This window comes from Lethenteron reissneri, chromosome 41, assembly GCF_015708825.2.
Source record: "Lethenteron reissneri isolate LAM-NWPU_2019-01 chromosome 41, ASM1570882v1, whole genome shotgun sequence".
Classification (NCBI taxonomy): Eukaryota; Metazoa; Chordata; class Hyperoartia; order Petromyzontiformes; family Petromyzontidae; genus Lethenteron; species Lethenteron reissneri.
Genome location: NC_083819.1, coordinates 9253913 through 9267172, shown reverse-complemented (window position 1 = coordinate 9267172; position 13260 = coordinate 9253913). Strand labels below are relative to the sequence as shown.

Below are 13260 nucleotides of genomic sequence, written 5' to 3'. Positions count from 1 at the left end.
CTGCCGGCTACACCCCTGAGCTCTCTGTGCCACTAAGCGGTAGCAGTTTTATACAAACGAATCAAGTTGTTTTTCCATTTAAAATATTGGGGGGAGAGGGAAAAGTAGAAACAAAGACGCCCTGTTTACCCCCATTACAGAGCAGAGGGGGCGTGCGCTGGCAGTGGGCATCTATTCAGGTTGGCACAGCACACGTGGGAGTAGCGTAGCTAGCACAACACCCCTTTGCTGATGGTAACAAGATAAAGACCCACGTCCGCAAACACAACAAACTAAACGTCACACCTTGCAATGAGACGGGTTGCGATCTATTTCTTGACGACGCGTCAAGAAATATAAGGGGACGGGCTTCCGCAGAGTTCCACAGCGTCTGTTTACAGCGGCCGACCAGCCTTGTACGAGCGGCTTTATTTGGAGGGACTGCGTTGTGGATGGGAACCCTGGGGCACGAGAGCTGGATTCGGAGACGTGACGGCGCAGGCGGACACTCGAGACAAAAACGGCGAGTCACCGGGAGAGCCGAGAAACCGGTGACCGAGACAGATAAAAATATCTTATTTTTATTTGAATTTTTTAAGCGATTCGTTTACCTTTTCCTATACTTTGCACTCCTATCGTGTTTTTGTATTGTTTGTTTGTTCTTGCAACATCGGATTGCTCCGGTTATAAATATTCTGATTCCAGACAGCACTGCGGTCACCCCTGCCGTAGGAATGTGAAATTTCCACCACTGGTTCGTGGTTTTAAACGGGAAGGTGAGCACCGTCTCAATGCTCATTTGAGCAGGAAGTAAAATCTTGACTTATTAAGCGATGACACCGCAGCGGTAGCAACCCGTTGTGTTAACACGTCGCCTTCTGCGAAGAGATACGCTGGGGTAAATCGAGACGACATTCCTCTCCAGGAACTATTTATACGTTAAAATAAATATATAAAATATCAATTTAGTAGCATGAACCAAAAAAAAAAGGAAATAAATTAAATACAAAAATTTAAAATGACGCAAGTCGTAAAAAAAGCCTTCAGTGTGTGTAATTGCCCCATAATTACGTGGCCAGATTGGCGCGTTGTGCGGTTCGAGTTGCTGCGGTTTACGTAAACGTCCCGGCCGGCTCTCACAGTCTCAACACACAGACCCCTTCTAGCACAACTCCCAGTGTCACCTCCCAGTGACAACTCCCAGCGTCACCTCCCAGCGTCACTTCCCAGTGTCACATCTTCTCGTGCCACGCATCTGATTTTCACCTCCTCGTGTCACCTTCTAATGGCACACGTCTCAGCGTCACACACTTCGGTGTTATCTCCGAGTGTCACACATGCTCGTCTCACCTCCTAGTGGCACCACGTTGTGTGCCACAATTCCCAAGTGGCACCGACTGGTAACACCAACTATTGGCACACCCGAGTGTGATACATCTGAGTAGGTGTGACACTAGGAGGTGTTCTGATACAAAAAATAATCTGGCCAAGCACGTGCGGAGTTGCATAGAAACCTTTCCTCCACCACTTGTCGTTGTGGTCTCACTCCGCATCCCCAATACCTGTCTTGTACCTTTAATCCTTCCACGTCATCCTTGTACACAACAACATCAATAATCCCTCTTTAACGCCGGCATTCACACATCTGCAACGGCAGATGTTCAGCTTTCAAAGTAGTGGACTAATCAGAGATCCATACGCAAAAAATCAATGGTCGCACACTGTCGGATGACTACGACGACAAAGATGATGATGATGATGATAAATAGCGTGGACCAGGAACTTAACCTGGGTTCTCAACAACAGTGCTGGGTCATGCGGTGGCGGTGAGTGGTGGTGAGTGGCGGTTACCTGTGTCGGGGACATCCGTGGGTCTCATAATACGGCGGATCTGCTCCATTGACTGCAGGTCCGGTGAGAGGCCTGCATGCAGCGGAATCAGAATCAGAATATTTATTTATACTCGAGGAAACCGATGAGCTATAATGCTCTTTTTCACAGGTGTTCAGTAGGTGCATGGGATAAGAACGCTCCAACAACAAACAACACAACAGTCGTGCAAAGTACAGAAAAGGCAATCAAAAAATCACCTAAAAACAAAACCATCCCCATCCTACCAGGCAAAGCACACTGAGGTATTAACTTGTTTTTCAGAAGCGACATGGCCAGAAATGATAGCTCAACAAAGGGGATCATCACGTGTACATTCATAGCAGTCAAATAATGTAAATAATCTCAGCAAAACCCGGGCCGCAGCACCCACACGCAAACACGGACTTGAGCTCATGGTCAAAGAAAGTAGCAATCAGTTAACATACTAACTCTTGGGCCACTTAAGACAATTATGGATGGATTACGGTGACAAAATCACCCAGTATGCACCCGATCCTGTCACATCTCAGAAGCTAAGCAGACTTTGAGCCTGGTTAGTGCTTGGATGGGTGACCGTCACGCACAGTTCGTCATCGGGCTGTGGGGCTGCATTGTGGGCAGCCAAGCGCAGTACAGCAAAATCCATTGTTGCACTGTACTTATATGCTCTCCACCTTCACCAAACCTGCACTGACCAGCACAGTGAAAGATGGTTAAATAACACCCATGACCTGCATGGTGTGGTGAGCTCCTCATCCAGCAGTGGATTGTACATGTCAGGGCTGGCTGTAGCAAGTGGAGGCCTTAAACATTATTCTTAGTGGTGCCACTAAGAGTAAATGTTTACAGGAGGCCAGGTGGGTTCGGTCCTAACCCTGTCACCTGTATATTTGGAATTTGCATGCTCTCCCCGTGGTTGCGTGGATTTTTCTCGGGGCACTCCAGTTTTTCCCTCCACATTTAGTAACACGCGTTTAGAGCATTCGGCTGCTGTAAATTTCAGCATGATAAGCCACTTTGCTGAGCAACCATTTGCACCAAGGTCACTTCTGAAAAAAAGATGCATAGCTCAGTGGGCCTTAACTGTCACGAAAGCTTCAAATCAAGATTAAAATACTTTAGTTTAGTTTATACAAGGCGGTTTCTTCATGCGATGTGTGTTACTGGTTCATCACGCACACAGCTGTAAACATGCTTCTGGAGGTCGAGCATTGACACCTGTGCTGTGAATTCAACTTCATAAAGGATGACACTGAGATGGTATACGAGCAGTCTGTGAAGGATGTGATTATCAGCATAATCCACTCCATCAAGTCACAACTCAAAACACATCTCTTTACACTTGCATACAATAAATAACTCACATCCACAACATGCCTTCATTGTTATATTATAAACAGCTGTAAATAGTATATTGGCTTTCTCTCTCGCTGTACAGAAATGCCTATGCTTATGTTTATTGATGTGATGGCACTTTGAGTGGAAGATTTGTGACAGGCACCATGTGTTTAAGAAAAAAAAATGTTTTACATGACTTGACTAAGTTAATGAGAAGACCTTACACCAGCTCTGCATACAGAAACTTTAAGAGGGGGCCGTTGAAGGACCTATTGAATGTATAACCATCACCACCAGTCTACTAAAATCTATTAAAGAATCTTTACAAATGATAGCTCAAAGAAGTGGCTTACCGTGTGGAAATTTATAGCAGCCAAATACTCTCTAAACACGTGTTGCTCATACTTTGAACACGTGTTGTTCATTCTAAATGTGGAGAGAAGAAACCGGAGGACCCGGAGAAATATCTACGCGACCACGGGGGTAGAGATAGACACATGCAAACTCCAAATATACAGCAGCAGGCGTCAGGGTCGTGATCGAACCCACGACCTCCTGCATACCAGGCGAGGTAGTTAACATCTCCTAGCCACCGCGGCGCTCCTCACCGCAGTGAGTGGTGAGGAGGCTGGAAAGCGGATACTGGAGGTCCGATGTCCACTCACAACAGTTGCGTGTGATCTAGCAGAGTGATGTGGACCACAGCGACCTCTTTGACCCCCGACACACCTCGTGCAACCGCCATGGCGCAGTGCAGGGACTCACCGCCATGGCAGCAGAAAATCTTTTCGTCAATGATGGCAGCGATAGGCAGGCAGTTGAAGCAGTCCGTGAACGTCTTCCAGAGCTTGATGTTAAAACGGCGCTTGCCTGTTGGTGGTGGTGGTGGTGGTGGCGAGGGAGGGGGGGAGGCGGTGGAGGGAAGGGAGGGGTAGAGGGGTAGGTGGTTTCAACAAAAAAGCAGAGGGATTACAAGGCCAGAACCTGCAGAAGAGATGCGCGTGAGCTCACGCCCACCGCGCTCGCGTATTACGTCAATGTACACAGCTCGCCACTATACACACACACACACAAAGATCCCCCATTTAGACTTACAGAATGCAGGGGGATTTGCTGTTAGCAAACACCTATTCATGCGGGTATGGTACATGAGAATGAGGTGTTGCCAGGACCACACCTGGCTGCCTTTCTCTCTGCAGGGTTGATATTGACACCACTATATACTCATTTAAGGCTTAGTAAACCTAGGGGAAGGTCCATGACCGGTTTAGATATTTCCCACTGATGTTGGCCGTGAGCGGGAATAAAACTCCGCTGGATTCTTTGCGCTAACCACTACACTACCGCTTCCCAAAGACAAGATCCCCTGTATAGCCTGAAGAGACTTTTGGGACAAATGCTGATTTGCGAGCACCGATGAAGACTGGCACAGCAAGCGAGGGATGGGTGCCCAGCACCACACCCAGCCGCCTTTGTTTCTCGAGTGACGATTTTTACACACATCACCGGTTACTCATTTGAGGCTGTGTCAGCCTAAGGGAGGGCCAGGACCGCTCCCCATGCACATACACACAAACGAATACAGACACATTGACACACAAAAACATACAGACAAACTCAACAGCAAAGACACATACAAGCCAACACACACACAAGCAAACACAGACACAAGCACACATCCAAAGGTCCCCCGTATAGTCTGAACAGACTTTTGGGAAAAGTGCTGTTAGCGAGCACCTGTGAAGGCTGGAACGGCACACGAGGGGGTGGGTGGTCAACACCATGCCAGGCCACCTTTGTCTCCCCAGTGGCGATGTTTTTGCACCAGGTACTCATTTTAGGCTGAGTCGACCTTGGGGAGGCCCAGGACAGGTTTAGATAATCGTCACTAGTGTTGGCAGTGAACAGGAATCAAACTTGGGTCTCTGGGTTCCTAGTGCAGCGCGTTAACCACTACACTACCGCTCCCCGCGCATCAATACACACAAGCACACACACAAATTACAAGCAAGTGCAATAACCACAGCTAAATATATCTTGATGTTTATGTAACTTAATTTTATCATGAATCTTTTTTTCCATTAATCTGCAAGAGACAATTCTTGCTACCAAAATGTTATTTTATTAAACAGAGTCGATCATCCATTATCCGGCTTCCAACATTATCCGGCGGTCCCAGGCCAATTTGGCGGTCCCAGGCCGATCCGGTGAAAACGGCAAAACCGCTCCAAATGCTGTGACCAGTCCGGCGATCGGTACTGTGCGCATGACAAAAAAAGTAGGTAAGCTTGATTTATTTTATTTTATTTCTACCTACGTGACTTTACCGAAAGAATTAAAAAGTATGTATTCCTGCAGTCACGAAAGCTTCAAATCAAGCTTGATTTCAATGTGAAATAGTATATACTGTGCATTAAACACTACATACGACTTAATCAATGAAAATAATGCACTTAAAGACATCACCCCATGCGGAATCTTCCAGATTGGAGTGGTAAGTACAGTACAATAAATACAGTGACTTTTTGAAAGTATGATATTTCTTTTTGTCTATTTCTATGTTTATTTATGCCAATTTCAGATCGTAAACAAATTTGAAACGCGAAAAAGAACACATACACAACACCTTCAACGTAACGTTATGCAACAATGTGCAAACAATCTATTTTAAATGATGATGAAGTGATTGTCCGGCATTTTTGAAAATCCAGCCCCCCCTTCCCCGAAAGCAGCCGGATAATCGATGCTCTTCTATATTGATCAAGTATGTCCACCGTTTAGTTTTGTTGCAAACTGTTGATTTTGCTCCGAATTCTATTTGCTTCATTTACTGCCCGTTTTAATGTAATTTTTACGTCATTGTTTTTATCCTATTGTCATTTTGGTGATCCAGCTCACTTGCAAATGAGACTCTGCTGTGTCCTCACTCGGTTAAACAAAATAAGCTTGATACTTCGCGACAGACCTACACATGCACAACAACAACCGCGACTGCCTCCGACTGCCCAGTAGCGTCCTTCGTGAGCCTCCTCCACAGAGGCCGATCTTGACACCGCTGGTACCAGTCATCGGCAAGTCCACTCAGCTCCACGTCCTCCTGTACCACATCACTCCATCTCTTCTCTAGCCCGTGCCGCGCCCGTTTAGCCCTCTCGATCCGGCCGAACAAAAGCTGTTTAGGCATGCGGTGGCTGGGCATGCGGGCTACATGGCCCAGCCAACGCAGCCTTGCCTGCCGGAGGAGCCCACACACACACACGTGGACACATGCACGCACGCACGTTCGCACGCACGCACGCGACCGCTCACACTCGTCGTAGAAGCCGTAGATGCGGTTGATGCTGGCGCACTCGTGGTTCCCGCGCAGCAGGAAGAAGTTCTCAGGGTACTTGATCTTGTAGGCGAGTAGCAGGCAAATGGTCTCCAGCGACTGCTTGCCACGGTCCACGTAGTCGCCCAGGAAGAGGTAGTTGCTCTCGGGAGGGAATCCGCCGTACTCGAACAGGCGCAGGAGGTCGTAGTACTGTCCGTGGATGTCGCCTGCACAAGCGAGCGCAACACGTACGTACGGGCGTGTGTTCAAAAGTCGAAGCGTGCTACAAGGCTGTGTGTGTGTGGGGAGTGGTAGTGGAGTGGTTAGTGCGCTGCGCTGCGAACCCGGCGATCCGAGTTCGATTCCCGCTCACGGCCGCCAGTGACGGATAAATATCTGAACCGGTTCTGGGCCTCCTCGAGGTTGACAGCTTCATATGACTACCTGGTGAGGTGTGTAAACATCGCCAGTGGGGAGACAAAGGCGGTCGGGTGTGGTGCTGGCAACCCACCCCCTCGTGTGCCATGCCGGCCTTCATAGGTGCTCGCTAACAGCACTCGCCCCAAGCGTCTGAAAAAAGGCTATACGGTGGATCTTTGTCTATGTGGGCGTGCGCTTCTTATTTGTAAAACACAGCAGCTCCCGTACATCAGGCGAGGTAGTTAACGTCTCACCACCGTGGCACCCACCAACACGGGTCACCATCAGCTGGCAGCTGCAGCAGGGCCTGGCTTGCTACCCGTCTGCCGGTGAAAACAAAGTTGTCACGGCTGTTGGTGGCCCTGGCCCGGGCCGTGGAACTCACCGCATATCTTGAGCGGCGCTTCGAGCTCGAGCAGAATGGGCTGCGATAGGAAGATCTCACGAGACTTGATGCACAGAGCCCGCACCTCCGCCTCCGACATGTGCACCGTCTTGCCCGGTCGACTGCCCCTCACTGCGTACATTGAGGGGTGGGGGGGGAGGGGCGGGGGGGAGGCACGAAGAGGGGTCGATCAAGTGGTGAGATGTGTTAACTACCTCGCATGGTATGCAGGAGGTCGGGGGTTTCATCCCGACCCTGACGCCTGCATATTTGGAGTTTCCATGACTCTCTCCACGTGGTCGCGTGGATTTTTCTCCGGGTCCTCCGGTTTTTCCCTCCACATTTAGAAACAACATCACGCGTTTAGAGTATTTGGCCGCTGCTATAAATTTCCACGTGATAAACCACTTCGTTGAGCTATCATTTATGAGATCCAGGTCGCTTCTGAAAAAAGTTACATAGCTCAGTGGGCCTTAACCTGGTAAAAAAAAAAACACATTGTTTTTAAGTCGATTTTGTTAAACCACGTGAGCATTCAAGAGACCAGTACAAGCCTCATTTGCATGAGTAACCTGGGTCACCAACGTAACAATAGCAAAACAAATAACGCACAGCAATGAGTAATCCCAGTTGAGTAATTTGCAGGTTTTGTTTGTTAGTGCTGCTACCAGTTACAAGGTGTGTTGTAGCTGGTAATTGGCCATCATCATCATCTCATCATCATCAGTGAGATGAGGCACATCATGAAGCTGGCCGGTGGCTAGATCTGCAATGAACTGAGAGATTGTCATCATCATCATCATCATTGCTGTTATGATAATCAGTCAGTCAATCCACTGCTGGATGACATTGTCCCCAAGCCGTCGTCACCACCACCACCTTGCACGATATCACAATGCAACAATGCACCATCATCATCGTCATCGTTATTTATACCGCCCCTCCCATGCAGTATGTCTCCACTGTGAACGGTTCCTTAGAAACATCTTAAGTCAGTTGCGACCAACTCCAATTCGCGATGTCCGCAACAATGCTGCGGGTTCTATGGAGAACAGCTTAAAAGAGTGAAACTAATAATTCAAATATGGGTTCAATTTACTAATTGGGAGCTCGGTTGTAACGAAAACCGGGAAGCAATGTGACTCTTCAAGATTGGGATTGTGCGACCCCTGCCTTGACTGATTTGTATTCCCATTTTCTTGCGCTGATGATCCACTGTTGATGATGGTGAACCGTCAGCAATGTCCCTCGTAAGTGGAAAACGAAAGACAAGCCACAGGCGTGGAATTGTGGCCAAGCAACCCGAAACTTCGGAACGTTCAGTAAACCGCTGTCAGTTTAACACGTAGGCTTTACCGACCAATATTATTCATAATCAACGTTTTTGGGTTTAGATCGCGTTATTTATAAATGTGTCGTAACCCTCCACCACCCGACACGGCCAATCAGTAAAAAAGTGTCACGTTGACAAAAGACAAATAGTTCACTGCTTTAGCCCACCGGTGTGTTGAAGCGCGGAACCACAACATTTACAATTTGAGTACGACGTTTCGCTGGTAATTGCATCCGGCATCATCGGGCAATTCGCCAGAAACCGCTGTCGCCTGCGGCTCCTTCAACGGAGGAATGGGAAAACTATAACAGATGTTCAAACTAGATTCGAAGCTTTCGTGACCGCAGGAATTACTCTTTGGTTCTTTCGGTAAAGTCACGTGACTTTACCGAAAGAACCAAGGAGTAATGTTAACTACCTTGCCTGGTATACAGGAGGTCGTGGGTTCGATCCTGACGCTGAACCTGACACCTGTATATTTGGAGTTTGCATGTTCTCTCCGTGTGGTCGTGTGGATTCTTATTCGGGTCCTCCGGCTTTTCCCTCCACATTTAGAAGCATGCATATAGAGTATTTGGCTGCTATAATTGTCCACATGATAAGCCACTTTGTTTGAAATATAATTTGTGGCCAGGTCGCTTCTGAACTGAAAAGGAGCTATATAGCTAAGTGGGCCTTACCTTGAATTGTATTTATTTACTTTAATATGTATTTAATTTTATTTAGTTCAATAGTTTCCTGAAGCATTCTCGTGGCTAACAGATCTCGACACTGGCATTTATCTCCTGAACATATTGCCATCATACGCAATAATTGAATAGTTAATTAAAAAATATAAACAGTATTCAGACATTATGCACATGCCATAAATATTGCCTGTTTGTCATCATTATGATGATCATCATCATCATCACCATCAGCCATGATCGATCCACTGCGAGGTAAATGCCGGTGGTGTAACAGAATTACGGCAACATGGACTCATTTAGAGGGCAACCCAAAGCGCACGAGCCAGCTGGGTTTATGAACGTTTTCTACGGTCGACTTGGCACAAGCGATAAATCAGCTTCCGCTCTCTTCCTAGTATGGTAGAAAGGGCCTTAACAACCCGTCGGCGAGTTTACAAGATTAAGGTAAAACATTATTTCTGGCTGTGTAGAATTGTTTGGAGAGCGGACGATGCCACGTGCGTTGCCGAACCGAGGGCCAAGTGTTTACACTGAAGCCAGACCCAGTCACTGGTGTTCAAAAGCAGAACCGACGGACTTTAAAAAAAGGAGCCGGCCACCTGGTTCAGCGGTAGTGTGAGCGGCTCCCAATCGCAAGGCTGCGAGTTCCAATGTTGAGCGGGGGGGGGGGGGGTTGTGACTCGTCCAATCATCTCTTCGAGATCAATAGTAAAAAAAAATGAATACCACTTTGTGGAGACGTATATAGTGGTTTTGTGTGTGCCGTGGATAGACTCGTCCCTGTTGTAGCAATGTAGGAATTCCACCACTGGTACAGAGCTGTAAACGGGAAATGAGCACCGCCAACATAGCGCTGATGTGAAAGGGAAATCGCTTTGACTTTAAACGTTAGAGCAATCTGGCAAACGCGCACCAGCTTCAGATTTAATGGGAATGATCAGTGCAGAACAGCCCCATGAGGCCGCACGGCAACTAGCAAGAGTGTCACAGTGCTGGACATTTGGGCAAATCGTCAATAAACATTTGCGTCACAGTAACCGAATAACATGTGTGCAATCAGCACTTGCCCAAGATGTCAATGTTCCAGTGAAGTTCTCCTCGTGCAGGGAACACCATTAGCAAATCATGTAGGGGCGCCACGGTGGCTAGGAGATGTTATCCACCTCGTCTGGTATGCAGGAGGTCGTGGGTTCGATCCCGACTGCTGAAGCCTGCTGCTGTATATGTGGAGTGTGCATGTCACTCTCCCCATCATCGAGTCAATTTTTCTCCGGGTCCTCCAGTTTTTCCCTCCACATTTCGGTAACCCAGTTTATTGAGCTATCTTTTGTGGCCAGGTAGCTCAGTGGGCCTTACCTGGTAAAATATTTTTTTTTCTTTCTAGTTTTCTAGTTTCTCCATGCCTATCCATGAAAATGCATTCTCGAACCGAATGCAGTTACCCCACGGATAATGCAGACGCTTATATGGATAAACGCGACTAACAGGATTAGCTTCAGCGCATCCCGGTGACTCCTCATACCCATATAAAGCAGAGGTCTCATAATCCGCAATGATAGGGGAGGATAATCTCGCGGCGCACCGCAGAGGTTTCATCAAAACAATCCACAGGAACGACGTTCGTGCCGATTGCGGTGCCGCCGATTGTGGGAGGAAAGAGACGAGAGATTAGTCCGCAAAAAGGAGGATATCCGAGACCCAAGTCTGCCATATGAGGGCTCTAGCTTTGTTCGACGATTATTTTTGCTTGCATGTACGTACAGTTGGACTTCTTTCGCGCCGTGCGTAGGCAACCGTTCTAATCGTTCATATCCAAGCCCTAAAAAAAAAAACGCAAAATTATTTCTACTAAACAATTTAAAGCAGCGACAGCTAGTCTGTGCTGATGACAAGACTAAAACAAGAAAAAAATGCTAAATTAAATAAAAACATTACCTGCACGTTTCCCTGCAGCTCCGCTCTGCAGCTCTGGGTTGAGCCCACACACTTTGACAGGTCGTGAGTTGTTGTTTTGCGGTCCACGAAGTGTTCTAAATCCGACGGCAGCGTGCCGGCGGATCGCGGGAGACAGTCGTGAAGCACCGATAGTGCGCAGATTACAGAGATTCGACGATTGCAGCACATATTTTTTTGGGGGGGAATTCTGATTAACTTTAATAGGGAACAAAAAATCGATTAGTGCGAAATGGGAGGTTTTCCGCGACCTGACTGCGGGGTGCGGGTAAGAGTCTGCCCGCCGTTTTTTTTAAATCTTTGTGGTGAACTGTGTGTGGTTGCTTTGTATCGTATCTGTAATCAGGTGAGAATCCACTGATACTGATAACTGCTCTGGCAAAGTGTGACTTTGAGAGTAGAAAGGGGAGGTTACATTTTATGAAGTGTTCCATTGTCAAAAAATGACCAGTGATGGAAATCTTAGTTTTTAAGATACAACCTTGGAACACAAGAGGCTAGAATGAGCTCATTCTTAGTGATCTATGATATCACTCATTCTTTAATGTCCACCACCCAGCAGAGAGCCCATTTTCTATGGAGACACAGGGAAACCTCGGTTAGCCAGATTCTGCATACTGTATAGCTGACAGCACACACACACACGCTTGTCTATACAGAACACACAAAGATCCCCTGTATAGCTTTAACAGACTGTAGGAGCAAGTGCTGTTAGCGAGCACCTATGAAGGCCAGCATAGCACACGAGGGGGTGGGTGGCCAGCACCACACCCGGCCGCTTTTGTCTCCCCAGTGGCGATGTTTACTACACACCGCACCAGGTACTCGTTTGAGGCCGAGTCCACCTAGAGGAGGGCCCAGGACCAGTTCAGATAACCTTCAGTAATGTTGGCCGTGAGCGAGAATCGAACTCGGGTCGCCGGCTTCGTAGTGTGGTGCGCTAACCGCTACGCTACCGCATCCCCACAGCACACACACACACTCAGTATTTGCTATGGCTTGGCATGTACAGAACACACACGTACACTACACACATTCATATATCCATGCTCGCTGCTGTTGAAATGGCGGCTGGCTGGACCTTTCAGCTGGCCAGAGCAGGGCTCTTCCACTCACATTATTCCAGTTACCTGAGGCTCCGCTGTTATTTCACTTTGCCTTCGCTTGACTTCTCATCAGAGATGCATTAGAGCCGCTAAGCCACACTGGCAAGCCCAGAGCCACACACAGAATTTCCACATTCTCTTTATCGCTCTCACCTGCTTATCGAGGTCATCCAGATATTGACAGCACAGCCACCGCTGAATCTCCACGAAGCGGCACTTGTTTCGATGATGGGCTGGGTTTCCCCCGATCGGATTTAAACCTTGCGTGATTCTGAGTGAGAGCCGAGTGCCCTGCCTCAGTGCCGGATTAGCGAAAGAGCCCCCACAGAAACTACCGTGTGGCTTCTAGATTTGAAGCTTTCGTGACTGCAAGGATTCATATTCTTAGGGTTTTTTTCGGTAAAGTCACGTAGGTAAAAAATTAAAATTAATAAAAGTAAAATAAAAATAAAATAAAAATCACGACGTTTCGGAGGCAACACAAGCTTCCGTCTTCAGGTGAAACCGTCACAGCACGATAGCTGTTATTATTAATTAAATTTTTTTACCTACGTGACTGCACCATAGCTGTGACGGTTCCACCTGAAGACGGAGGCTTGTGTTGCCTCCGAAACGTCGTGATTTTTATTTTATTTTTATTTTACTTTTATTAATTTTAATTTTAATTTTTTACCTACGTGACTTTACCGAAAAAAAAACCTAAGAATAATACCGTGCGGCTCTTAACTGGAATCGAACCTTCACCCTGTAAGCTGGGATGAGTCGATTTGGGTCGATTTTGTTGTGGTTGATCACTCGGGCTGCTTTAAACTAAACTATTAAACTATGTTTTATTTTACCAGGTAGGGCCCACTGAGCTGTATAGCTCTTTT

General features: G+C 47.3%; 1 protein-coding gene across 3 annotated transcripts in view; it reads right to left on the bottom strand.

The window, feature by feature from the left end:
- Nucleotides 1-13260, bottom strand: part of LOC133352687 (serine/threonine-protein phosphatase PP1-beta catalytic subunit-like) — a 45726-nt gene that overhangs the window by 14697 nt on the left and 17769 nt on the right. For all 3 annotated transcript variants that reach the window (XM_061568497.1, XM_061568495.1, XM_061568496.1), the window contains 4 exons: nucleotides 7308-7439; nucleotides 6499-6729; nucleotides 3955-4059; nucleotides 1831-1902 (listed from right to left, as the gene is read on the bottom strand). In XM_061568497.1, coding sequence (XP_061424481.1) covers nucleotides 1831-1902; nucleotides 3955-4059; nucleotides 6499-6729; nucleotides 7308-7439 — 540 coding nt within the window. The remainder of the gene's footprint in view (nucleotides 1-1830; nucleotides 1903-3954; nucleotides 4060-6498; nucleotides 6730-7307; nucleotides 7440-13260) is intronic.